This window comes from Ammodytes marinus (assembly GCF_949987685.1).
Source record: "Ammodytes marinus genome assembly, chromosome: 12".
Classification (NCBI taxonomy): Eukaryota; Metazoa; Chordata; class Actinopteri; order Uranoscopiformes; family Ammodytidae; genus Ammodytes; species Ammodytes marinus.
This window is the reverse complement of record NC_137216.1, coordinates 16689704-16716691: the sequence shown is the minus strand read 5'-3', so window position 1 is coordinate 16716691 and position 26988 is coordinate 16689704. Positions and strand designations below refer to the sequence as shown.

The window sequence follows — 26988 nt, the reverse complement described above, 5'->3', positions numbered from 1 at the left end:
TAATCACTCAAACACCTAACTAAATATCTGTTTCACACAGGCTTTTGGACCTTGTGGGCTCTGTACCCTTTCCCTATTATAACAATATACTATGTCATAACACATAAAGAAAGGTCCTGGTAGAAGGGCCCTGACAGTCTTTACAATCAGAGAGATGGGTCCTTCCCTATCATAACTTGCTAAGCAAGCAGAGCTTTTTGACCTACCTCATTCTAGACGGGTACCATTGTCCAGAACTATGGGCATCAGTGCACCACAGTGTTTTTTTTTTCTTGGTGTCAGCTGCAGAGCTGGGAGGATGGCCGAACAAACCAGGAAGAACATGCACAGTATGGCTCAAGCCAACTGCTCCTCAAAATCACCCCTGGTAAAGTATCTGTGGCAAGGACCCAGGGAGACACCAAAAACAGGGACTTAGTCCAAAAGCAGACCCTCAAAAACATGTCCTTTTTGGTTCAGCAGAAGGTGAGTGCAGGCCAAGAGAAGGTAAGTCACCGGACGGACAAGGTGACAATCAGAAGCAAACCAATCCTTGACTACCAGAGTGGGGCGGATAAAGGCCACACACAGTCAGATACAAATCAAGGACATAACACAGATCTGGAGTTCTAGGACAAACACTGCCAGGAGAGTTTCCAGTCCATCTGCTGATGAAATTTTGAAATGCCTTTTGCATTGTTGACAGCAATCATTTCTTTGGACAGAAATCCTTCCAACAAACCTATCAAACTTTTCACCACCCTTGCATGTCTGTAGTCAGCAGAGAGAAAAGATGATATCCCCAGTAGCTGAGTGTCAGCTACTGTACCACTCACTGCCAAAGTGGCCCTAGAGTCGGGGCTTAGCATTTGATCACTCATGCTTCCTATACTCCAGTCAGTGCTACAGGTGAGTAGAGATGGAGTCTGTGACAAAAGATTGTAAATTGCTGGATGGAGGGCAGCCCACAGCTTGCACGAGGCAGTCTGGCAGCTTGTGGACAAACACTTGTTGTCCGGACAGTTGGCAAGTGCAGCCTGAGACTTGGGAGGCAATAACATGAGCCAAAGCCTAGGCCCTGAACTGCTTTGTGTAGTCCCATTATACATGCATGCATTAATACCTAAAGCACGAGGGAAGGGGGAAAGTAGTGAGACAGGAAAATGGTGACAGACATTCATCCTCCAGTTGCTGAAATCTTTGCTCAGCACCCTTGACTCTGAGCCAAAATCATACCTGAGAAAAATCACTAATTATCCTGGCCATTGCTGTTACTCTAAGCCTGTGTGCAACACCTACACCAACAAACATAGAGGACCTGACGCATGTATATGAACCGCATACACAAACTATCTTCTGCAGCTATTCATGTAATACAGCATTATCACAAAGGTTTGAGAGAAATCTTATCATTATTGTATGCCTGTATTCTCTGAAGTGAGACTCAGGGGTTATGGACAACTGCACTACAATATACCGTACAGTATCAAGTATACTGTCATTTTCTTCTTTAAACAATGTGCATTATTACTGCAGCCGCTGACATGCATAAACTAAAAAAAATGCGGAACGGAATGCACTATACATGCCTGCATGGGCACATATAATAACATGCAGATGTATAAGAATTCTGCTGTTATGTCAGAGCTAGGCCTCCAACAAACAAGTATGCTGTAGGTATTTCTACAAAGCAGTGCATGTGTTTTATATCTATATATATTTACTGTTTTGCACTGCTTATGAGCCCAAAGTAGCACATTAAAATGATGTCAGCATACTTGTATCGTAGGATGCAATTAAAATGTGTGTTGGGGGGGAAAGGACAGTTAGTACTTGCACAAAACGGGCCCTCGAGGAGGGTCTTGTGCCTATACAAACCAATCCAAAAGCTAAGTCAGCATCTTCATGTATAACTAACCATACCATCAATGAAACACATCGTTTCCCTGTACCTTTTTTGTTTGCAATGTACATTAACGTTTAAATGTTGTTAGACAATTGTTAGAAAATAAAGAAATCCTATTGCCAGATGTTTGTTTTTTTAAACTGAATACAATGTATGAGAAACTCTTGAACAGTAGCATATATGTTTTTGAAGCTGTGGGAGCAATAAATTAAAACACAGGTATAGTTGTGTCACCAGATGCTCCTTTTTTTAAATCCATGGAGGTGTATTGACAATGAATATACTGTTGTTACTTCAACAGGATAAGAGAGACATAATTAACCATCCCGGGGGTTCAGGATTCACAGACATTGACAGCCCAGGGATTGTTGGTAGGATACATACTTGGTTGCTGGTGTTGGTAGCAGTAGAGTTTTTAGGAGGCCAAGGCAAGATAGTTTTAGATAGTATAAACTGAGGTCAATGTAACAATAACAATGCTGATGAAGGTGCAAATTGCCCGCCTTTCTAGGTAGGCTACAACATGAGTCAGGGAAAAGTCAATCAAACGCCACACCACCATGAGGGAGAGGCCTAATCAGCCTCGATTGAAAACACCTGTGTGAATGTACACAGGGCCTTTAATTAAACTTGGGATAGGCTACTTACAGTAGTAGGCTATATTGACCTGTAAAGAAGTTCCTCCAATAATTCTAAATTCTAGTGATGCAGAGGAAGATGCACAAATTCAACGGCACAATTAACAGCTAAGTAGCCTACTAAAAATCTCCTTATTTCACTGTTAGAGTTATGAGAAACATTTGACTTAAGTGTCAAAAGAAAACAGCCTCAGTTTAAAACATGAAAATGTTTGCAGGCCTGTGCGACTGTCCAACTGCGCTCCAATACTGACACCCAGTGGCGAGTTTAACTATTGATATTTAGGGAGAAACGAAAGTGAAACAGTTTCGTTTCCTCGACACAAGCGAAGTGAGTCATCGTTTAAGCTGCCTGTGTTTTGTTTTGAGGTCTGTAACACACTGTTGTAATCAGAAATAGGCGATAGGTACGGTGGGTCATTATGGCTTCTGATAATGATGATGTAGACGAGCGTCTCATTGAATCTTTTAGGCCGAGGTTGCGAAAGTATATAGTGGTTGAGCGGGTGCTGGATTTTCTACCCTCTATCGATAAGGACCTAAAGGAACGGATCCGAAAAAAGGCAACCAACGAGGGAAATTCAGCGGGCGTTGATCAACTCCTTACCGTGGTCCAGAAGAAGCGAAGCCCTGGCTGGTTCAGGGAATTTGTAGACGCGTTGGAAAATGCAGGTTTTAACTATGCTGCGAATATCATGCAGCTCAAGCTACCAGATCCTGAAGTGGAGGCAGATAATGATTCCTATGTCCGGTTAATTGAATTACTGTGTCCCAGTCTTGTGGACATGAAGACGGAGGAGGTGTGCATGCACTGTGCATCGAAAGACCTGATCACAGAAAATGAGAAAGAGATTGTAAGTAGCCTACACTGTTGTCAAGCATCTACTGCTAATAATTGTTCACTTTGAGTTGATCAGCACCTCAACTATAATCCCAGAGAATAATGAAAGCCTCAGAGGGTCATAATATGTATTATAAACAAATTGTCAGCATGTCTTCTGTGCAGTTTGTGGGCTTTTTACTGTTCAACTTTTTCCTTTAGATGTAATTGCAGTGGTTGACCACAAGGTGGCAGACAAATATGCTCAACTGTTTTGCAAATAACTGCACCTCACTCTGATTGCACAACCAGTCCTCTCCAGTTACTGTGCTCGTGTTCTAGATTGACGCTGCAACAAAAAACCTAGGAAGAATGAGTGGAGCCAGTGAACTTCTCAGATGCATTGTGAGAGGTGAACCAGGATGGTTTTCTACATTTCTTGAAATTCTGCGTACAACTGGACACCACGTCCTCCTGAATGAGCTGACTGGAGGCCCATTTGACTCTGACAAGAAAGGTGACTAACTTTACTGGAGCACACGCCCTTCACATGGAATGCAAATGAGTCAATGTTGTGGGTAACTACAACTGTAGAGTCCTTATTACAACTGAATTATAGACAATTAGTTTGAGTACCGTCCAATGTGTGATTTATGTATTTATTATTAGGCTCAGGTGAGAAGCTGCCTCCAGTGAAAGATGAGCATGCAGGGAGTGAGGCTGCCACAGAGAGGAATCCAGCAGTATCTGAATGCAGCACCACCATTACAGACAGCCCTCAGGATGAAGCCACAGGTCACAACACACATCTGTTAAATGATCAATAAAAAAATATCTATCGATATCAGACAGTGATAACAGCTAACATAACTCAGGGTCCTGACTCAGAATGTATTGAAAAATTAAAGGTTGAGTCAACAATTCTGGAAAATACTTGTTGTCAAGATCACTTTTTGTCAAAATCAGTGAATATCCCCTCACCTGTCCGTACTGTGTGTGTGCTGAAAAAAATCCAGTGTTAATACACAGCCTAGGTTCTGTAATCGGGTATATAAATAAAGTGTATGTAAACTAAGGGGGCCCACCGTAGCTAGCAACATACCCGTTTACAAAGCCTAGGCTGTGTGATTAACACTGGATCTGTCTGTACTGCACACACACAGTACAGACAGTTAGCGGATCGTGAAGAGATATTCACTGATTTTGACAAAGTGATTTTGACAACAAGCATTCTCCAGAATTGCCTACTCTACTTTAAGCCAAATAACATGATTTGGACATTAATACTACTATCCAATAGGCAGTTTTCTGTTATGTGTGTTTGTCTATGGAGATAACTTTAATTTGCAAAGGTTTATGGGGACATATTAATCAAAATGTGTGTAAGTACAGTAGATTAAAAAAAAACAGAAGTCACATATCTAAAACTGAAAGACAAACAAATACTCTAATGGATTGGATTTATATAGCGTGTTTCAAGGCACTCAAAGACGCTTTGGGTTCCAGGTCCCATTCATTCACACACAGTCATACTGGTGGTGGTAAACTACGATAGTAGCCACAGCTGCCCTGGGGCAGACTGACGGAAGCGTGGCTGCCATTCAGCGCCTACGGCCCCTCCGACCACCACCTCAAACATATAGCAGTCATACACATTCACACCAGGCAAGGTGTGTTAAGTGTCTTGCCCAAGGACACAACAACCATGACACAGATGGCAGAGTGGGGATCGAACCGCCAACTCTTGGATCATTGGCCAACCCGCTCTAGTGGGAATTGTTCATTGAAATAAATTCACCTTTCCTGATAGCAAGTTCATCTGTAACTACCTGCATGGTTAGATACTACCAGCTATGAATGGTGAAATTAGCTTTTTGGTAAGTTGTTACACTTAACCCCAGTTAACAAGGTGAAGATTTGTCTTTCTTGACTGTAATTGTTCCTCCTTTTTTGATATCTTTTCAGACCTATACCAAGGAGAAAGCGCTGAATCCAGAAAACTACCATCACTACAAGGTGGGATGAGTTCACCCTTAACTATTTAAAGTATGATAGAAGTCTAGAAAGTCCGTTTTTGTTCTGGCCCGTTAGACCACACATGAAAAAACAAACTCAAGTCACAGCTAGAAAAGTGAACACGGGTCCTGTAGACTTCTTATAGCATCATAAATGCACAACGAGTGTGTTTTGGAACGTGTTGCAAGTGGAACATTTCTCCTTGCTGCCTGACACCAAAGAATATGTTCCATGTGTGAACCATGATGAACCACATAGAGGTCAAAGAGGACAGGACAAAAGCCAGAGTTAAAAATGAAAACCACATGCTGACTCTATATTGGCAGATTGTAAAGTATTGTAAAGGAACAGTTCATATTCATGTGGCCGTAGAGAGGGGCCTTCCTTTTTTGCTCTAGGCTTATATCGTGCTCAATTTGTTTGATTATGTCAGCAGCTACTGCCTCAGCTTCTTCTCTCGCTGCACTGTGCTCATACTGTGTGCCTCCTGACATTGGGTTCACATAATAAATGATTGCTTTAGGAGGGATAATCAACCGAGAGCAGAGGAGCGGCACAAAAGGAAGTGCATGTGGACTAATGAGGCAGTGGAAATAATGATATGACAAGAAGAAACAGGGAAAGTGTCTTTTATATTCTAAAAATGAGGTTATACGGTTTGTATAAATATTTTGAGTTTTGCCATAATCCTGTCTAGTGCATGCTTCAAACAGAACGATTTTTCCACCAGCCTGCAAAAAAAGTTACAGTGAAACATTACTTGTAGGTCTTTCGGAAATGAACCTAGTTTCACTGCACAAAAAAAGGGGTTTCAGTTCTTATTGGATCGGTATTAAACAAAGCTTATTGTTGACTTTCCTACCCTAATAAGTTGAGAGTCTGGGAACTGCTGGAAAAAATGTAGTGCATACACAGTCTAGTGTTTACTCCTTATTGTTGTTAAAGCTCTATCTCTCCATCGGCACAGACATGTATTTACTTCTATCTAAATGTTTTGCCTGAAGCGACACTTTAACCTCTGGCATACAAAGAGGGAAGAGGGAAATTAAAAGCTGTCTGTGCTGAGAAAAGAGATACGTTTTTGAAGATTTGAACTCATAATTGGGGGAATGTAGAACTTTGAGGGGAGAGGGGAGTGGAGAAGGGGGGTATTTGCACATTTGCATGGTGCCTTAGTCATGTTTTATCCTTAGCCCAGACAGAGCTAATGAGTCATAGGCTGCTAGTAATTTAAAGTCTGACTGAAGTGGATCATAGTAATCAGCTGTCCTTGCAAACAGGAGTATAATACAAAATGCTGCAACAATAGATAACAAGAAAAAAATCCCATGTGATGAAATGATTGATAGATGCACACAGATGCTTTTTTGTACTAGGACATTTGGTACCTGATTGGTATGATTATTCTTTGGCAGTTGAATCGGCCCCCTTTTGATGTGATTTCCCGTTTTAGATTAACAAGGCCAGATTACATATATTTTTTGTACATCTGTTGGACATGGCACAGTTTTTAAATCTTTGGACTTTTTGGTTTGAATTAAGCAAATACGGTACAATAGTGCAGGGACAATGATTTATAGTGCATGTTGTAAAAGTTGCTCCAGAAAACTTCTTATGTCAGTGTAGATTTAAATTCAGTGGGTTAACAATGCTAAATGTAAGTAGAACATTTACAATGAATCCGCTGTGTATGTATACAGTCCGTTTTTCCTATTTAATAGGAGCTCTAAGAACACATTCCACTACAGGACCAATGCCACAAACAATGACACGCACAGTCATTTCCTGCTGGCAATGCCTGTAATTGTGGTTTGCTGACATGGACAGAAGTTTAGTCTGTCTGAACCTCTGCTCTGCATTACAGATGGAACTTACTCGGTAGCAGCAACTGAAGGCCCAGAAAAAGCTCATATTGTTCTAAGAGATTATCAGATGGAAGTCGCAAGACCAGCCTTGGAGGGGGAAAACATCATCATATGCCTCCCAACAGGAAGTGGTAAAACCAGAGTTGCAGTTTATATTACCAAAGAACATCTGGACCACAGGAAGGCAGAGGGAAGATCAGGGAAAGTGGTTGTCCTGGTGAACAAGGTATTACAGCCCAAGTCTGGCATACCATACTGACCAACTGTAAGACTATGTGCTATTATGGTAACCTACTTATGTCCCTTTCAAATCCAACGAAAACATTCTATCTTTCAGTTAATTTGCACATGTGGGTCAGCTCAGCACAAATTGCATGCCATAAGGTTTGGATATTCCCCTGCACTTTGTAACTATTTGGCTCTGGGGTGTGATTTGCTCCGCACTGGAAAAAATCACTACTTAACCTCATTTTGGATTACAGGTTTTCCAGCTATTAAACGATTTAGTTGAGTTTTAAAACGGAAATAGTGATGGCATGAGACCGATCCTTGTGGCTCATTCTTCAACACTGAAAATAAAAGAGTATAACTTGGTTAGTTGTTTTCTGCAGAAAAGGGAGTGTCTTTCCCTGAGCCTTAAACAATGAACAGTACATCTTCGAAGTCATTGCACAAGTAATTTGAAACCCTGCCTTAAAAAAAGTGTGGACATATTTATTTGTACCAGACTGTAGTCAATACATTCATAACACTGCAATCATTGGTATCCAAACAAATCATCGGGAGTTTATAGTAACAACACAGGCCTCTCTTAATCAGAGTTATTTGTTTAGTTAAACTTTGACTTTGTAGGATCAACATCGTAAACTTGGATGTGCTCTTTGTACTGTAGATTCCCCTGGTCGAGCAGCATTTTTCCGAAGAGTTTCTGCCGTTTCTGAAGGACACTTACAAAGTGGAAAGAGTCAGCGGAGACTCCCAGCTCAAGATCTCTTTCACAGACATTGTGGAGAAAAATGACGTCATCATTTGCACAGCCCAGATTCTGGAGAATTACTTGGAGAGGGCTGACACTGGAGAAGACGAAGGGGTGAACTTAAGCGGTATGGTTTTACAAAAAGTGCTCGAAAAACTAAATATCAAAAGATAGAAATAATGTTTATCTTGGCGCAATTAACCTTTGATTTGAGTGAAATTGAGCTTTTGAAAAATTAAAATTTCTGGATTTTTGTTTTTAAAGGGTTTCATAAAACCATTGGTTAAAAAACTTTCCAGGCTTAAACCCCAGACACTGACAGGTATTGGAGTAGAAACCACCCGGAGGACTCATGATATCTCCCCTGATAATACCTGACAGGATATTGTCAAAGTCTTCTGGCTCTGCTGTTCACTCTTGTTGGCACTCACCGGTCCAAGGTGGAATAGCCACCTCAGTGGAACATATGCTGTTTGTTGAAACGCCTGAGAGCTTCTTTTTTTCTTTTTTTTTCCTACCTCTTACTTTCCAGGCCACACGTCTGTTCAAGCCATCAGTGTCTGGCTGATCAAATCCACATGAGAGCATCTATCACCCACAGCACGTCAAGCTGCCACTCTCCTACTCTTTTCCTCCTGGGACACATTTGTATTACTCTGGTTAAACTTGTACATGTGAATGATTGTAATTCACTTCACATACTTACACGTTTGAATTTTTTTTAAGTAGCGGTTTTTCAGCAGTTTTCAGTGGCTTGAAATGCTGTATCAGGTTCCTAGAAAAAGTGTTGGTTTGTGTGGGAGAATCTCGCTTACAGAAGATGTTATAATCTGTGAGTGATAATCACCTTTTTGTTTAAGAAACAAATAATGACACAAAAATAGCGCTGCCTGGTTAAGAAAATTGGAGCATTTCTTATAATGGACGATAATGTCAGAGGGAGAAATGCCAAAATGAGAATGTTATTGTTTTAAGAAGGCAAGCTGTAATCTTACTCCACAACAATATTCTTACTGTGTTGTTCCTCCATTACAACTAGAATATTATCCACGGAATACTGTGTATCACATGCAATACATTCTATCATTTTTTTTGCTCATGTACTGTAGATCTGACACTGATCGTGATAGATGAGTGTCACCACACTCAGAAAGGAGGTGTCTACAACCACATAATGATGCGCTTCCTGAAGCAGAAGCAAAAGAATAAAAGGCTGAAGAAGGAGGAGAAGGAGCCCATGCCCCTCCCTCAGATTCTGGGCCTGACTGCTTCACCAGGGGTCGGCGGAGCCACGGTGATGAAGAAAGCTGTGGACCACATACTGCGCGTAAATACTATTCTCAGCATTGTGTCTGCACCAAAAATGTTAGCACATATAAGCCTATGCATACTCAATATTTGCTACACCAGAACATTTCTGTAGAATTGAATTTACTTATTTTGACACAGTCTCCTCATTGTCGGCTTCACAAAATAATACTTTTCATGGATTGCATAAAATGTTAGTCATTGCTTTAATTGCGTCCAAGCCTACTATATTCAGATCAACATGAAAAACTGAATTTTTTTTCTTAGTGTTACATTTTCAACTTTTGTAAATCCTACCGCAGTTTTATCAGCTTTTCTGAGGGTGGTAGGATGGCCTAGAGGAAAAGTGTCCGACCAGTAACCATAAGGTCGCTGGTTCGATCCCTGGCACTGGACAGAAGGGTGTTAGTTGTAGAACTAGTAGTGGTTGGTAGTATGTGTACGGTGCCCACCATCTCTACCATTGTGTCCTTGAGCAAGGCACTTAGCCCCAAACTGCTCCACGGGTGCTGTACTACAGCTGACCCAAGTGTGGTAACTTGAGAGGGGATATATGGAAAGACATATGTCAATGTAACAATTGACTAATAAAGTAACTTACCTTAAATTTACTGTAGTCATCAAGGATCCTGTTGAATCAAAGCCAGGCTATTCCCAATGTTCCCACTGCCTATGCACTCAGTAAAGTAATGTGGTACAAATAGTTTGTGCATCAAATAGTGTGTGTATCACCAAGAGGGATTCATATTATTTTTTATTATGTGTCTTTTTCACAGATTTGTGCAAACTTAGACGCTTCCAAAATAATGACAGGGACACTTGGGGAATTCACAAAGGGGCAAAGAAAAACAACAATTCCTTTTGAGGACAGAAAAGAGGTAAGGCGTTTTTATAAAGATTGATTTAATAACTTTATTCATTCATCAGGTCGTCTCTCTAAGGCATGGCATTATGTTGTATATGTTTATACAAACAAATATCCTTTTCAGGATCCATTTGGGGATGTTATCAAAAAAATCATGAGCGCCATTCACGCCCATGCTGGACAGAGCCCTTCCGCTGAGCTTGGCTCTCAGAATTATGAACAGTGGGTTGTTCAAAAAGAGCGAACAGGTGAGCAGGACTTTTTACCTTCATTACCTACTAACCCTTTGCCCAAGCTACCTGTCTTGTTGGGATCTAAAAAACGTCTCTCAATCCATTTCTAGCTGCAAAAGAGGAAGATCAGGACGTGCGAGTTTGCGCAGAGCACCTTCGACAGTACAGCGAGGGCCTGAATCTCTGCAGCACCATTCGCATGCGGGATTCCCTTGGTTTCCTGAGCCAATACCACACGGAGGAGATGAAGAGGAAACAATCAACAGACGATGAGCACAGTATAAAAATCACAGATACCGAGTTATTCCTCTTCAATATATTTAAAGGTATTGTATCATTGGGCAGAAGTCCAAGTGGTGTGTTTATCTGCAGTTTGTGTGACTATATACTTTGTTTTTTAAAGAATATTCTGCATAGTACGCCTTTAAAGTGCTATAAGGTGGATTCTGGCTAGCTCTTCTCTAGTCTTTCTACTAAATTAAGCTAACCTGCTGCCTACTGAAGCTGTATATACACAGACATGAGAACAGTTGTGATCTTTCCATCGAGAAAGGAAATATCTGAATCCCCCAAAATATCAAAAGACTCTTTAAACAATGACACAAAGCATTTACCTCGGTTCTTTGAAATCTTTGTCTGGCAGATAACAAGAAGGAGCTGGAGATGCTTGCAGAGAAACCAGAGTATGAAAATGACAGTCTGTCAAAACTAAGAACAACAATACTGCAAGAGTTCAGCAGCAGAGATGAGGCCCGAGGGATCATTTTCACCAAAACACGTCGGAGTGCGATTGCTCTAAGTCAGTGGATTCAGGAAAACCCCAAGTGTGCTGATATCGGCGTAAAAGCGGCATATGTCATTGGAGGAGGAGACCAGAGTCTTGTTAAACCAATGACCTTTGTAAGTGCACTTTACATTGCAAACATTTGCCTGCAGCATCATGCGCACTACATACTTAACTGTCTCAATGTAAACTTTTGTATATCAGGCAGAGCAAAAGGATGTGTTGAACAAATTCCGCAATGGTGACATCAATCTGCTGGTTGCTACTTCAGTGGCAGAAGAGGGTTTGGACATACCAAAGTGCAATGTGGTTATCCGGTACGGCCTTGTGACCAATGAGATTTCTATGATTCAGGTGAGTGATGTCAGTTGTCAAATGAGTATTGACCTCTGTTTGAAAACATTTACCACTTCTAAAGTGCCAAGAAATAGAAAAAGTGAACCCTTTGGAATTGCCAACATTTATGCTTAATTCATCCATAACATGTGGTCTCGTCTTCATCAAAGTCATATACAAACTAATGCAATGCTGTAACATTGCTGATAAATTAGGTTAGACCTATTTCTAAAGGAATTTACTTTCTTTTTCCAACCTGATTTTAGAATATCCAACAAATGGTTCAATTAACTCTTATGCACTTACTTTTTATTGCCACTGCATGTCTAGTAATTTTGTCACCACCATACTGTATTACAGTAATATTAAAGTGGTTGCTTACCAGTGACTTTATTTTTTACCTTGCAGTCTCAAGGCAGAGGAAGAGCTGAGGACAGCAGTTACACAGTGGTCGGAGTGAAGAACTCTGGGGTGACTGAGAAGGAGCAGGTCAATGAGTACCGCAAGAACATGATGGACAAAGCCATTGACAAAATCAGGGACTTAGTTCCAGCAGACTATGACAAACGGGTATGTTCAAGTCAAACGATTTCTTTATTTTCTTTTTTTGTCAGTTAAACTTAAACCCACTTCGCTGTGATACTCACTACGCAGTGATGATTTTTCCTTTGATCAGATCACAGAATTTCAGCTACAGGCTGTAATGGAGGAGAAGGTGAGAACAAAAAAGAAGAAGCAGAAAGACATAAGGAATGAGAAACCGTCTGAAGTCAAGTTTAGCTGTCGGGGCTGCAGCAAACCTGTCTGCAACGGCCAAGACATCCAGATCATAGAAGATATGCACAGAGTCAATGTCACATCAGAGTTCAGGTACAAATTATAATTCAGTTTAAGATTACATCACATTACATTATATTTGTGGGTGTTGGGTGACCTGTAAAGTGTATGCCATAATTTAAAGGACATGCTGACAATGAATTATACACCTAATGCAAAGCAAATGTGGTCCAAAATAAAATCAGATGCTGACAATTATTTTTGTTCCAGTGAACTTTTCATTCAGAGAGAAAACACCACTCTTCAAGAACGACTTCTAGATTACGAAACCAATCTCTACATAGCATGTAAAGACTGTGGGCAGGTAAATGTATTTATATAAATATTTTTAGTTTTTTTCTTGGGGATTGGTTAGAGAAAAAAGCAGATCCCCTCAAAGGCTACATCTCAAAACAATAGTTTGGCATCTTGGAAAATGCACCTTTTCTTTCTTGCCAAGAGTTAGATTATTATAGAGTATTGATATCATTTGAATATCTGCCCATCCAATATAAAGGGATTGGTTTATGTGTTGTCATGCAGCTGACAGAAAATCTCCCCAGGGAGAAGTGGGAAATGGGTCCAGACTAGGCATCAACACACCTTTTTCTCACATGATGTATAGACCTACATATACTACCAAATGTTTCTGTTCCGTCTAACCTCCTAACAAAATGATTGTTGCAGAGATGGGGCTCGATGATGCTCTATCGCGGGATCGACTGCCCTAGTCTACATGTGAAACACTTTGTCGTGACGTTCAGAGGAGAGAAGATAAGCAAATGCACCAGGTGGAATGAGCTCCCCGTCAAGTTCCCTGCCTTCGACTACGCTGAACATGCGGAACGCGTGGCAAAGAGCTCAGATGACGAAGAAACCCAATAAGTCAAATCTATGGCGATTCACAAATAACCACATCAACACTGATTTCTGATGCATTTTTATTTGAACTATGTAGCTTTCACTGCATAACAACTGACCCATCACTCTGCTGAATGCAATGCTTGCTGTCATGATAACTAGAGTCACTTGTGGTGGTGGTGGATTTAAGTTTGTAATGTTCCATTTTATCTGTAAAGGGCTTATTTAATTGGTATGTATATTTGTCAAAATATGAATTTGCCCTGGGATTGTTGGTGTACTGGATAATATACATGTTATTTTCTTCTTGGATTCTGTAAAAATAATTAAATGTATCAAGCATGCTTCACTATAAACTGGGGAAAAATGTATTAACAAAAAACATCCTCTCAAACCCCTGTGGTCTCATGATATGGGAGCCACTGAGCCTGTGATAGCCCCTCAGAGCCCACCTGTCAACACACAAGCAGACAAACAGGTGCTTGTGATTTCCCATCCAATCGTTAGTGAGTCACTACTGTCGAACCAGTCAGACCTGCTATTTTTAGAACATTTGTTTAACAAAATTTTTGTCTGATATGATCAGATTAGACATGCGCATAGACCCATGATGCATGGATCCTGCAGCTCTAAAGGTGTGTCCATTGTCTGGATTTAATTACGTACTGTAATTTTGTACTGCATTAATGCTCTTTATAATGAACCCACAATACAATAAAGTCTGACCCTATAACTAACTACCCGACTTTGTTCTATTTTACTTCTATGGTATTTTTACAACTGGAAAATATGACAAAGGGGGAGGAAAAACTCGAGTGAATGACTTGCGCCTTCGGTGAAAAAGCCACTTCCTAAATACCAGCAAGTTGTGCGCTCTTGGAAAGTTGTACAGGCTGCTGACTTGAGAGAGGCATCTGTCTGGTGTCGGACTCCTCAGGAATGCAGCGAGAACTGTGAGAAGCCCGCTTCAGCTAAAGTAGGACGGTGCTCAGTTGGCTTATATTGCCATATTAAGTTTAAAGCCATTGTTACGGGTCGTTGTTTATCAGAGCGATTATGTTTACCAGGCTGATTGTCCAAGAGGTCACTTTGAACTTCATATCATCGACCTTTAAGGATTATTAGAGACTGGGAGCTTCACGGAGACTTCTTCTGCATCATGGTCAGTAAACGTTTTATCATCAGCTTCAGTGGTGGAAAGAAAAGAAAGTCGACTAAAAATACAAAGATAATCCTTTGTAAAGATGCAGGAGTACTCACTGTGGAGAGAATGGAACTCATTGTTCGGATAAATGAAAAGACTACAGCGGGAGAACGTGAACCGGCAGCTTATGTTGTGTGTGTGATGTTTTTTTGCAACTTTTTTTTCACCTTTCACAGGGCTGCAACAAGGTGCTGTGGGGGGTGGTGGGGGCGGTTGTCGTCATCACGTTAATAACAATCCCAGCAGTTTATTTCAGCAGTAAGTTGTAACTTGGGCCTGTGTGTGTGTGTGTTTGGTTTGTGTGTGCGCGCGCGCACAGTTCTTTAATGTGGGTGGGTGCACGTGTTGAGTTTGATTAAATTTTTTCAACTAGAAAAGCTTTTTTCGTGTGTTAAATAATTTACTATTTTCTTTTTAAATGTTTACTATCTAAATATGTGTAATTAAGTTGCTTTCCTGACTTATTTCCTTTTCAAATCTATCTATGAACAACTTTCAACAATGATATGATAAATTGCTCTGGCTGCGAGTGGATCATCAGTTTAAAAGCATGCTTCTGGAAGATGCAATTCAAATTGCGCCACCGCGTGACTAACGTGTGCATGGGTGTTTTTATTTTTCATACCAACATTTCAAATTTTTTATATTTCAACAAGCTCTGGTGTTGACAAAATAAATGCAATATGTGCTTCATTTCAGACCCTGATAACAAAAGGCCATTCACCCTTGAAGATTACTTCAATGACACCATTAGGTGGAAATCCTACAATTTGTATTGGATATCAGGTATGGAGTCACCTCTTTTCTATTTCTACTCTGTTTTTTTATGGCCAGACAATATATAAATCTTCATGTCGTCAACAAATCTTTCAAAAGTGAATTTCCTGTCTTTTCTACCTGCAGACAAAGAGTATCTGCATAAAACAAGAGATGGGAACGTCTTCCTCCATGATGCTGAAACAAACGAAGAGTCTCTATATTTGAGCAATTCAACCTTTGTAATTTATTCACATATGAACACTTAGTACATACAAACCTCTTTTTGTCAAATGAATAATAAATTATATTTTACACTAATATTTCCATAATCATTGTCATTGTAGGCTCAAGTGGATGCCACGGATTACATGTTATCGGGTGATTATAAATACATAGCTTTCGAAAGCAATTACACAAAGGTGAGAAACTCCTAGTGAATGTTCCCCAGTCAGCGTCTGTTTGTCAAGTCATTCAAACAGTTCCTGTGGTTCACTGCAAATGTCCCCTAAGCTTTTTATAAAATAAAAGTGATTGACAAAAGTCTCGAAATATGTTTTATGTTTGGAAACCAACAGAAATGGAGACATTCATACACCGCCTCTTACTCCATATACAACAGGGAGAGTTCGTAAGTTGCCTTGTTTCATTGTGATCTTGTCACTCATAAACTGCAGGATTATGTAAACTCAAACATAAGGGAACTGATGGTGCATTGTGGCTTTTACACTGATAATCTATCAAATTCTTCCATAGTGATAAAGTGCATTGTTTAACCCTGTATGGACAGACACCTCACACTAATTAGGCAGTGATTTACTTGGTATCAGACTAAATAATTTTCATATTTCTTTCCAGAACTTTTGTAATGCCTGCTAATCTTCCAACCGTTGTGCAGTACTTTACTTGGGCCACAACAGGAAACGCATATGTAAGTTAACACCATGTTACCATGCACCCTTCACATTAAGTTGGAGTGACTAGTATTACATCTCCTTTGACCTCACTGGCTTACATGACATCCTGTAAATTGCCTTGGTATGTCAGGCAACATGGCACTTGTTGTTTTTTGCTCAATAAATATGAGGCCCTGCAAGATTGTAGTATAAGTGTATTCGACGGAGAGAAGTTATTATCTGAAGTATGGCGTCTTACTGTATTTTGTCATATGAAATCACCAAAAACTACTTACAACATTCTGTTTTGCAGGCTTACGTCTCAGACTTCAACATTTATATCAAATCCGATGTCACGGCCCAAGCTGTTCAAGTGACCCACAATGGGAAAAAGAATGAGATCCTTAACGGTGTCTCTGACTGGGTATACGAAGGTAAGCGACGTTCCCCCAATTCAAAGGGTGTGGATCTGTGTGTCTCTGCTCGGAAGATGGTTACAGGTTGTCTTTTCTCACGACAATTTCAGAGGAAGTGTTTGCAGCAAACGGGGCGATATGGTGGTCATCAACTGGAAAACGCTTGGCCTACATAGAGTTTAACGACACGGACGTTCAAAAAGTGGAGTTCTCCTGGTATGGATACAAGCAGTATCCTGAAACAGTTGCGGTTCCGTACCCAAAGGTGGGTTTTTTTATGTGGAGATTGCATGCAATATCCTGCACTGATGATGAGTCAATATTTATTTATAAAGCAGAAATTATATAGCCAGTGCACTGTTCACATTGTCTACTCCATACTTGATCTTCCTCACCCTCTTCATTAAGAAAGTAACATTTTATTGTCTTTGGTGAAGGCTGGGTCGACCCTTACCAAGGTGAAGCTGTTTGTTGTAGACACCACAGACCCATCCCTGCGCACACAGGTGGCCGCCCCCGCTTCTATTGCATCTGGGTCTGTAAAAATCTTTAACATGGCTTCCATCAAACTGTATTACCTGTTTTGAGGCAAATGCAATACACATGTGTCTTACAAGTGAACCTTGTCACTTTCTGTCTCCTTTGCTCAGTGATCACATTTTGTGCTCGGTGAACTGGCTCACAGACGAACGCGTCGCTGTGCAGTGGCTCACGAGGAAACAGAATTATGTGGTCGTGCAAATCTACGACTTAGACGGAAACAGCTGGAAAGAGAACCAGGTACGCTGTAAGCGGTCACGAGATCATAAGCTGACTTCATGGTCATGGCACTGAAACGCTGATTAACACCAATACATGTCCCCACTCTCTATAGAATTTTGAGCAGAGAAGCAAGACAGGCTGGGTCGGCCACGTAAGTTCCCAAAACGTTACAACCGTAGATTATTGATTGTAAGTGAATTGTTTGATAATGGTGTATGACCAAAAGATAAATCCCTTGTTTTTCAGTACGTGCCCTTGCCTCTATTCTTTGCTGAAGATAAACTCAGTTTTTACAAAGTGATGAGTGACACTAAGGGCTACAAACATATCCATTATGTGAAAGATGTAAGTATTTCTCAATTATATTTACTTATAATCAGCTGACATGTAGCTTTCAGCTGTCTTTGGGGAAGAGTGTTATACTCACTAAAGGCATTTTCTCAAGGGCAAAGCGACACCCGTAACCTCTGGGAAGTGGGAAGTCATCTACATATCCAAGTTGACTAAAGATGCCATGTGAGTGAAAGTACCTTACAGTACATTTCTAAGAAAATTACACTAATGGCAAAGAAAATACATGACTCTTTTTTTACAGATATTATTGTAGCAACGAGTACCAAGGAATAGCCGTAAAGAGAAATCTTTACAAGTAAGACATTCTTCTTATCTGTGCGATGACAGAAGCAAAGACACAAATTTTACAAACTGACATGAACCGAATGGCAAAACTGACTTGAGATGCTATTTGTTGTTTGTTGGTCAGGGTTATGATTGAAAGCATCCCTTCTATCCCTGAGTGCCTCACCTGCAGCCTGAATAAGGACAGGTGTCAGTACAACTCGGCTTACTTCAGCTTTGACGCCTCTTTCTACCGAATGGACTGCTACGGTCAGTTACACCCACTCCTCCCTATGCAATAAGTCATCCACGGTCAAAGGGTAGCATCTGGGAAGGATAATCTGTGCCAAGACCATGAATAAATACCAACTTCCAACACTTCCAGAAGAGTTCACGTCAAATCAACTATGTGTCCATTTAAAAACAATGTTTTCGTGTTTACCAGGACCTGGATTTCCCCTGTACACACTCAGGGACAACAGAGGCCCAACTGCAGGTCTGGATGCTTGTGAAGTTTTATGCATTTAGCCTGAGCCCATTGTTGTATCATCTTTTGCAAATTATTTTATAATTTTATCATGTCAGTCAGTGTGCCATACAAATGGTTCAGTTTTTCTGATAAAACGCTCTGTGTCCTGTGTACACTGTGTGATGGCGAGGCTCTTTTCTGTACTTAACACACTCATTTTTCACTCTTATATTAGTTTTATTTATTCACCTCACTTATTTCCTGTATGGCAATAGTTTTTAAACTGTTATATATTTTTTTCAGAGCTATCCGTTCTTGAAGACAACAAAGAATTGGAAAACATGTTGTCCGAATTCCAAATGCCAACAATGGAGTATGGCACCTTAAGAGTTGCAGGATTTGGTGAGACGTGTTTTTAAGATCCCCTCCAAAACATTCAAAGTCATATTATAGTAATTTTAAAAAATAAGTTTTGATAATAATATAAATACGAATATGTTGGTCTGGTTTTTCCACACAGAGAAAAAAAAAGATTTCCATTCTTTTTTGCAAAAAAACTTCTGTCTCCTACTTTACTGAAAAAGTCCATTCTCAGTATTAGTGCACTGTACACTTCAGTATTACTGAAGTTTTGTTTGTTTTGCCAACAGATCTTTGGTATCAAATGATGTTACCACCCAATTTCAAGAGGTCTAAGAAATATCCTCTTCTCATTGATGTGTGAGTAAACAACACTCCTCAGCGACCCCTTTCCAGTTCAATTTCATTCAAAGAACTGTCTGTTAACATTTGATGGCGCATGCTGTCTCTGGCCTGTGCAGGTACGGTGGCCCCTGTAGTCAGCGGGTGGACTACCGTTTCAAGCTGAACTGGGGAACGTACCTCTCCAGTACTCATGGAATCATTGTCGCCAGCTTTGATGGAAGGGGAAGCGGTTACCAAGGTGATGACATATTGCACGCAATCTACATGCGCCTTGGAACGTTTGAAGTGGAAGATCAGCTAACAGCTGTGAGGTAAAAGGCCTTCAATCACCTCTTTGACATCACATGCATCCTTCTGTTTAATTCACAATGTCTTATTAATCTTAATAAAGGTGATTGAATCAGCAAACAAACAAAAAAATTGCCAGAAATAAATTATACTGTATCTGTGTTGCAGGAAATTCATCGACATGGGTTTTATCGACAAAGACAGAATAGCAATTTGGGGCTGGGTACGTCTTATCGCTTTCTCCCCCTTTCACTTTTCTATCTTTTATGGTTTTGCATTCTCTAAAATGTAACCATTTCTGACCTTTAGTCATATGGTGGTTACGTCACCTCAATGGCCTTGGGTGCTGGAACTGGACTCCTCAAGTGTGGAATAGCAGTTGCCCCAGTAGCCAAGTGGGAGTATTATGGTTGGTTTGCATACAATACATACTGTATTATATAGTATTCTGTATATGTATTTCTACAGTTTGTTCTGAGAGCACTTTATTCTTTCTTTTAAGTAATTTTTGAAGTGCACTTAAAAGGGTACTCCACCGATTTACACTTCAATAAAATTGTTTTACTCTCGATAGTCAGCTGTTTGATATGTGGAGTTTCCTTTAAGGATTCAAATTTGTCCGAGGAACTTTCAGTTTGTGTTCATTTTTCCCCCCCTTTTGGACAAAATTGGTAGTGTTTTTACAATGACAGCTGTTGTTCCCTGGTGGTGAGCGTATCCATGACAAAGGCATTAAGAAAAACTATATAAAAATAGCATTCCTTGCACTGATGGTCTCGTTTGCTGTTACATGTCATTTATCATATCAGAGGAATAATGAGACTGTTTCAGAAATATTTAAAAGTTCATCGTACTCATTGGTTCATCGTTCAACAATCTAAAAACTTTGTTTTCTTTTGGGGGTTTGTATAATGTTCCTCCCAATTGTCTTTTGCAGATGCAGTGTACACTGAGCGCTACATGGGCAATCCCACAGAGAATTCAGACTCTTACTTGGTAATAAAAGACAATTCACCTCTTTTACAATAATCCTTTCAAACCACTACACATTTAGACCTCTGTGTTTTACAATTTAACATAAACAATAACATGTGTATTTTGCTTATAAGAATTCCACCGTGACAGCCAGAGCAAAGAACTTCAAAACAGTCGACTATCTATTGGTTCATGGCACAGCAGATGGTAGGTTCAGTCATTTCTTCCAAATACACTTATTTTTCTGTTGTTTCTGAGCATGTTGTAGGCCACTTTCTCAACAGTGTACCAGGTAGCACGGTAAAGCCTTGCACAAATGGACTCTATATTTGTCTTAATGGAAACCTGAGCTTTGATGTTAAGTCACGTAGTGAACACACTCTTTCCTGTAGACAATGTCCATTTCCAGCAGGCAGCACATATCTCCAGAGCTCTAGTGGAGGAGAAAGTGGACTTTGAGACAATGGTAAATATTGGCTCAGGGAAGTGGGACTCATATTGGCCTCGATGGTGTTGACTTACTGAATGTTTTAAATGGGAAAAAAGTGGCCCATGTACTAATGTGATTTTGGTGTTAATTTCAGTGGTACACTGACAGGGACCACGCTCTCAGAGGATCAGCCTACTATCACAACTACAACCTCATGAGTCACTTCCTGCAGAAATGCCTCCTTCATCCCAAATAGATGTGAAGAATGTGACATCATTTATAGTGAACATTATCATTATCATTTTTTTATATATCTTATTGATATTAAAGTGTCAGGTTGAACTCTGTACATTTCTATTTTTGTGTTGAATAATGAGCATTTTTATTTTTTGTTGAATAATGAAACTTTTGTCAAGACATCTGGCATCTAAAATTGAAGTCATACTACAAGTCCTTGCATGCTTTTATGGTTGAAGGCAGTTTGTTATGTGAATATAATAACAATAACAATAGCTACATTGCACTGCACTGATTTGTTGTGGAGTGTTGTGATTTGTTGGAGTCATGTCCTTCTTAAAGTGAAATAAACATTGTTTTGAATACAGTATAACAGTTGATTTATTTCTCAAGAATATTGGGATTTTTGCACACACCCTTATGGAATACACATAACAACAATAAATAAGGTATGCATAATTTGTCTCTCAATAAACACCCAACATGTTTTAATGTGGTCACATGAATTTTAATATAAGAACATAACTTCAAATAAGTTTTAAGGCAAGACTCAGCAGGTAAGAAAATGTTTGCTAACATTGAAAAGCACAGGCTAATTTGGAGATTTTGGGCTATTGTGCTTGCGTAACATGTCTTCTTTCCTACTAGTTTAAATAGGTCTAAGATGGGTTTAGACAGTACATTTAGGTTTTGATCTTATTAAACCTTGTCTGTTGGCGTCAGTAATTCAATAAAGATTGTAACTCTGGCTTTATCCAACATCTACATGTTAGTATTTTAGAGAGATGCAAAATTACACATAATCATATTTTGCCAAATAAAAATATTCATTCAAACATTTCTAAAAGAAAATTGTTATACAAAAAATAATAGTTTTAATGCAAGTAATTATTTGGCATCGTTTCATGATGATATCTATATGTTGAACATTAACCCTATACACCTGCAGTGTCTACCTTTATGGCTCAATTTAGATTTTAATAATGTATAATCTACACACAGTATTCCATCTACATTGTAGATAGAATACTAGACAATATTATTTAGAAAAAATGTAGCTCTGCTATAAATCTAAATGATTAGATCACACATATTTCGACTGACTGACATTTTTCTGTTTTGATTTTTCATGACACTGATACATTCATTTAAAGAGGTGTGGGTGCCAGTCTTTGTCAGTATTTGTTTGTCAAGGTAGAGGTCATGTTTGATTATAACGCCCGGTAGCTTTTACCACCCATTTTGCTGGAGTTTTTTTCCCCCTCTAAACAAACTCAAATACATTCAGTGGAGTGTGACGGAAGCTGACTAATGGGTTGAGGGTAACAGAGGATATGCTGAGGTTTTTTCTGTGACGGGGGAGTCACCTTGGAGAACGCTCCTCAGCTCCGCTATATAAGGCTGGGCTGATCAAGAGGGGGACCATAAAACAGCTTGAGAAGCCAAGAGGGACGGAAGGACAACTATCCACACACTGTGACAATCCCTCTTTCAGAAGCTCGACAGACACAGGTGAGAATTTGTGAACCATCTTGCTCTCAAACTTCCAGAAAATGTCTTCATATTATTGCAATCTCTCAAACTGTATTGAAATTCTCTCTCTCTCTCTCTCTCTCTCTCTCTCTCTCTCTCTCTCTCTCTCTCTCTCTCTCTCTCTCTCTCTCTGCTCATCTTTCAGAAGTTGAAACAATGAAAGGTGCTCACTCTTTGGCTGGACTCCTGCTCCTCATCATCATCCAAAGCAGCTGGCAGGTGCCTGACCAGGACACAGACCGCAACTCCATGTAAGATCTGCGTATAGTGTCCTTCACATTGACCAGAAATCAGGAGATCCTTGATGAGAGGATTTGGCATATCTCACACCCTTTCGTTTTTAACGTAAGGGTGTGAGAGGGTGTTTCAGATCATTAGAATATACCTTTGGGCATTGCAGGATAATAGAAACTAACTTTTTTTTATTAAGGTTTCGTATTCCCTTTTTGGTGAATTTAAATTTATTCTATTTTTGTGTTTGTTTTTGCAAATGAAAGGTGCAAATGGAGCAAATGGAATTAGTGTTATGTCCATTTAAATTCTCAATAAGAAAACCGGTAGGAAAAGTTAATTTTTATTAGCATTTTTTGGGAAGTTAGTGATTTGATGTGGAAGGGGTTTACGCTCAATGATATTTTTGCACCTTCTTTTTTGTCATGTATTGAGACATCATGAGACATTAGGCATTTTATGAAATGTATTATTAGCAGTTGGTACATGAGAAGAATAAAGCAGGATAAACAGTAGTGTTGTGGGGAAGACCGCCCCATAGAGTGCTCTACTAGAGAGATAAAGGACAGAGATTTATAGAGAATCGACTGTGTCAGCTTAAGCCTAATCATCTCCATCAATTCCAGGCTTTTGACCGAAAACTCCATGCTGAGCGAGCCCGTTGAGCTCTCAAACATGAAGAGACATTCAGAGGGAACCTTTTCTAACGACTACAGCAAATACCTGGAGACGAGAAGAGCACAAGACTTTGTCCAGTGGCTAAAGAACTCGAAAAGAAACGGGTGAGTTTGCCTCATTTCTTTCTGAATCTATTCGACTTGGAGCCATCACTGTATTTAATATAAGAAGTCTGTAATATGAAGAGAAAACTGCAAGTCTGGCTTTAATTACACTAATACTGTAGATTGCTCAATGCCCCTGGTGCTGGACGGTTGTGATTTCTTGAGGGTCGCCAAATGATGTTTTATCTGAACATTCTGAATGGAACTCTTCCATAGTATTTCACAAAACAATTCCGTACAGTAATTGTGACTACGTCTGTTTCTGTAGGAGTGTATTTAGACGCCACGCAGACGGCACCTACACCAGTGATGTGAGCTCCTACCTGCAGGACCAGGCGGCCAAGGAGTTTGTGACCTGGCTTAAGGCCGGCCGAGGCAGAAGAGAGTAAAGTCAACTCCCAAGAGGGCCCCTAAATAATGCAACAGTCCACACTGATTCTGTGTTCTTCTATGTTCCACACTCTGTACAAGCCTTTTTCTTGCTATTAAATTCCCCCTTCATAAGAAGCTCTGCTGGATATGTGAAAATGCAAAACTATTCACAGTATGTTTGAATTGTGTCTCAATCATAAAAGCTGTGTGGATTTTCCATCAAAGACTGCCATCATGCTTCATTTTTATTCACATTTCACATTTTCGAATATTCCATCTTCATTCTCACATACATTCATAAGAATATTTTGCGATCACATTATTGATCTTAAAATGAAACTAACAATCAGATTTGGAGAGTCTCAATTTTCTTATATTATTCAGATAAAAGTCATATTTAGTTTTCAATAAAGAAATGTGTACAATGCTTACGAGTTCCATCTTTAAGAAACGTGATCCTCTTTTGAAATGTTTGTTTGGCAATGATGTACATCTTAGTGTATAAAAGTGTTGACAAATCACATACATACATACATAAACCTATCTCAGGGAATACATAGGGGCCTCCTGTAAATGTCCATCATGAATATAATTAAAACGCAAGGTAATTTTCATCAATAGTAATATTTTTAAAGAGAACATTTTCTATATAGTTGATTGGTCAATGGGGTTAGAAAAAAAAGCTGTTAAGTGACTTCACCCAGGAATATCGTTAACACAAGTGTTAATTTAGGGCCAGGAAAACATGGTTTGACAGCCTGCACCACTGGTGTGTACCTGTCACGCTTTCCTAATCCTTCTGTTTATGAAGGCAGAACAGAAATCCATCTACACATCACTCTCCGGGGGCTAGCATGCAGTGGGATTTCCACCAGGTAACAAGATGATGTGTGTCACCCGTCAGTTGTTCACTCTGACAGCAGGCCAACCAGGGCCACGGTAAACCAAAGGCAATCATGTCAATCAGCTCCGGACTTGTTGGGAACAATGGCTGGGTCGACAACACGCTCCACTTCCCTATACTGGCACTAAGACAAAAAACAGTTATTCACATGGGCCAGCAGCTTGACATGCTCAGGGATGTGCCACCTCTCTGAGCTGTCATTCCGTAGTGCGTCAAACCATCTGTTGATTACAAGGAACCTGTGCCCACTTCACTCAGTTTGTAGGGCCAAATCTCTAAGGGCTTATCAGTTGGACATTGATCCAGTTAGCAAGCACTGACACTAATTTTGTTTCTCTCACGTCACCACACATGGCACATACTGAATCATTTGACAGTTCTGATTGTATGTGACTTGAGCCTAAAAAGAACTCACAGAGTCTTGGGGATACAATGAAAGAATATGTATATGATGAAGAAAACATCTTTCAGTAACAATTTCTAACTACTAAATGTATTACCTGCAGAAATGTGAATGCTGAAAATAAAAGAATGGCCAAAGGGAAAAATCTTTAAGCTCAAATGCACTGAACTGCACTGCACTGCACTGCACTGCACTGTACACAGCTGAAAAACCTGGAAGCGGGTGAAGTGTAAGCTCTGAGAAGAGTTGAGAGTTGATTGTCAAGAAATTAAGTCTACTTAAAGGTGAAGTAAGCAGTTTATTTATGTTAATATAAGTTTTGAATCGCTCTTTGTTCATACAGTGATCACTTACATAATGTGCGCATTTCATAAAGCCGATCTCTCAGTCAGCTGCTCTGCATGTAATCGGCAAATAAACTTATTGGAGGATCCCGAAATGTATATCCAATCACAAGAGAGAACGCTACAAACCGACACCCGTCTCACTCATGGTCTCACTGCCGGTGCACGCCAGACCGACAGATGCGTGAATGTTTATTCGCCTTCCCAATGTCTGTTTTGATGATTTTTATCATGTTTTATCACACGTATGGATCTGAGATGATGCTAGATAACTCGCTGCTTGAAGACCGCAGTGCATTAATGTGGTGACGTAGGGATGAGCGAGGGGACTGCTAACTGCAGTAACTGACAGGAAGTTAGCTAAAAGAACCATTCCGCTTACAGCACCTTTAAAGCTATTGTGCGTTACTTTTTCATACAAATGAATATCAGTTACATTCAAGCCAACACCAAACGTGTTGACAAAAAGTTGATTCATCCTATTCGGTCCGCCATAAACTCTCTCTGTATTTCTCAGTATGGCAGCTTTTACAAACTGCTGTCACCCCTTGACACTGGCCCAGGAGTTCAGAAAAATCCCAAGAAGCACCCGAGAAATGTTTCAGTTGTTGATTCTACTGCTAAGAAAAAACCTGGACATCAAGAAGGAGGAATAAAATCCACGCAAAAATCCACGCTTACCTAACGTAGATTATTCATGCGGACAACGGAAGTTACGCACTTTAGCTTTAAAGTAGGAGAAACAAATGGGAATTTCCATAAGCTCCTGCTACCCTTTGGAGCATTCCACAGTATAGCAGAAAATAAGGCCCGCATTGCCTCCTAGAAAACTCCAGTTACTGTATAGGAGCTTTTATGTTGAAAAATCAACAAAGTGCTTTCCCCCTCCACTGTAAGCTCCTGTTACCGTCGGGGGGCTAACATTTTAGAAATTAATTCAAAAGAGCATTGCTGTAGAGCAAAGAGGGTTTGACGAGATTGACAATCACTTCTATATTAAATAAAATGTTGAAGCTTTTGAAAAAAACATTTGAATGGTTTCTCTTAAAGTATGCAGCAGTGGCAGCTGCGAGAAATGCTGCTGAGACAGCATATCTCACGATTAATTAGGGTAGAAAAAAGATGCTGAACTAATGCATAACTATTGCATGACATGAGTCATGATGTATCATGTCTTCCTATTTGAGCAGACATTAATATCTAGGCCAAATTAAATGGACAATTGGGAGTACATAAGTTATCCTAGTTACTTTCACATCT

At 39.9% G+C, this 26988-nt stretch overlaps 3 protein-coding genes across 4 annotated transcripts; all 3 read left to right on the top strand.

Annotated features, from left to right (window-relative positions):
* The first annotated feature begins 2870 nt into the window (after positions 1-2870).
* ifih1 (interferon induced with helicase C domain 1) lies at positions 2871-14126 on the top strand. Its single transcript, XM_080037660.1, has 16 exons — positions 2871-3377; positions 3686-3860; positions 4013-4138; positions 5309-5359; positions 7224-7450; positions 8117-8327; positions 9310-9527; positions 10285-10386; positions 10498-10621; positions 10717-10932; positions 11250-11506; positions 11595-11744; positions 12135-12296; positions 12403-12596; positions 12774-12867; positions 13230-14126. Exons 1-16 carry the CDS (start codon positions 2946-2948, stop codon positions 13425-13427), a joined length of 2937 nt encoding a protein of 978 aa, XP_079893786.1. The 5' UTR covers positions 2871-2945; the 3' UTR covers positions 13428-14126.
* A 135-nt stretch (positions 14127-14261) lies between these two features.
* fap (fibroblast activation protein, alpha) lies at positions 14262-21526 on the top strand. Of its 2 annotated transcripts, XM_080037804.1 has the most exons (27): positions 14262-14379; positions 14471-14565; positions 14784-14865; positions 15307-15393; positions 15511-15605; positions 15711-15785; positions 15942-15994; positions 16222-16294; positions 16573-16693; positions 16786-16940; positions 17113-17210; positions 17326-17455; positions 17550-17588; positions 17684-17782; positions 17883-17953; positions 18033-18086; positions 18201-18325; positions 18501-18551; positions 18828-18926; positions 19175-19244; positions 19346-19540; positions 19686-19740; positions 19827-19926; positions 20455-20513; positions 20627-20699; positions 20885-20958; positions 21077-21526. In XM_080037804.1, exons 2-27 carry the CDS (start codon positions 14563-14565, stop codon positions 21176-21178), a joined length of 2238 nt encoding a protein of 745 aa, XP_079893930.1. In that variant the 5' UTR covers positions 14262-14379; positions 14471-14562; the 3' UTR covers positions 21179-21526. The 2 variants fall into 2 exon arrangements, with proteins under 2 accessions (XP_079893930.1, XP_079893931.1); XM_080037805.1 differs by lacking the exon at positions 14784-14865 and having other exon boundaries at positions 14269-14565.
* A 1322-nt stretch (positions 21527-22848) lies between these two features.
* gcgb (glucagon b) lies at positions 22849-24094 on the top strand (the record flags this gene model as incomplete). The annotated part of the gene is made up of 3 exons (XM_080037781.1): positions 22849-22943; positions 23550-23705; positions 23974-24094. 3 exons carry the CDS (start codon positions 22849-22851, stop codon positions 24092-24094), a joined length of 372 nt encoding a protein of 123 aa, XP_079893907.1.
* Between the last annotated feature and the right edge of the window lie 2894 nt (positions 24095-26988).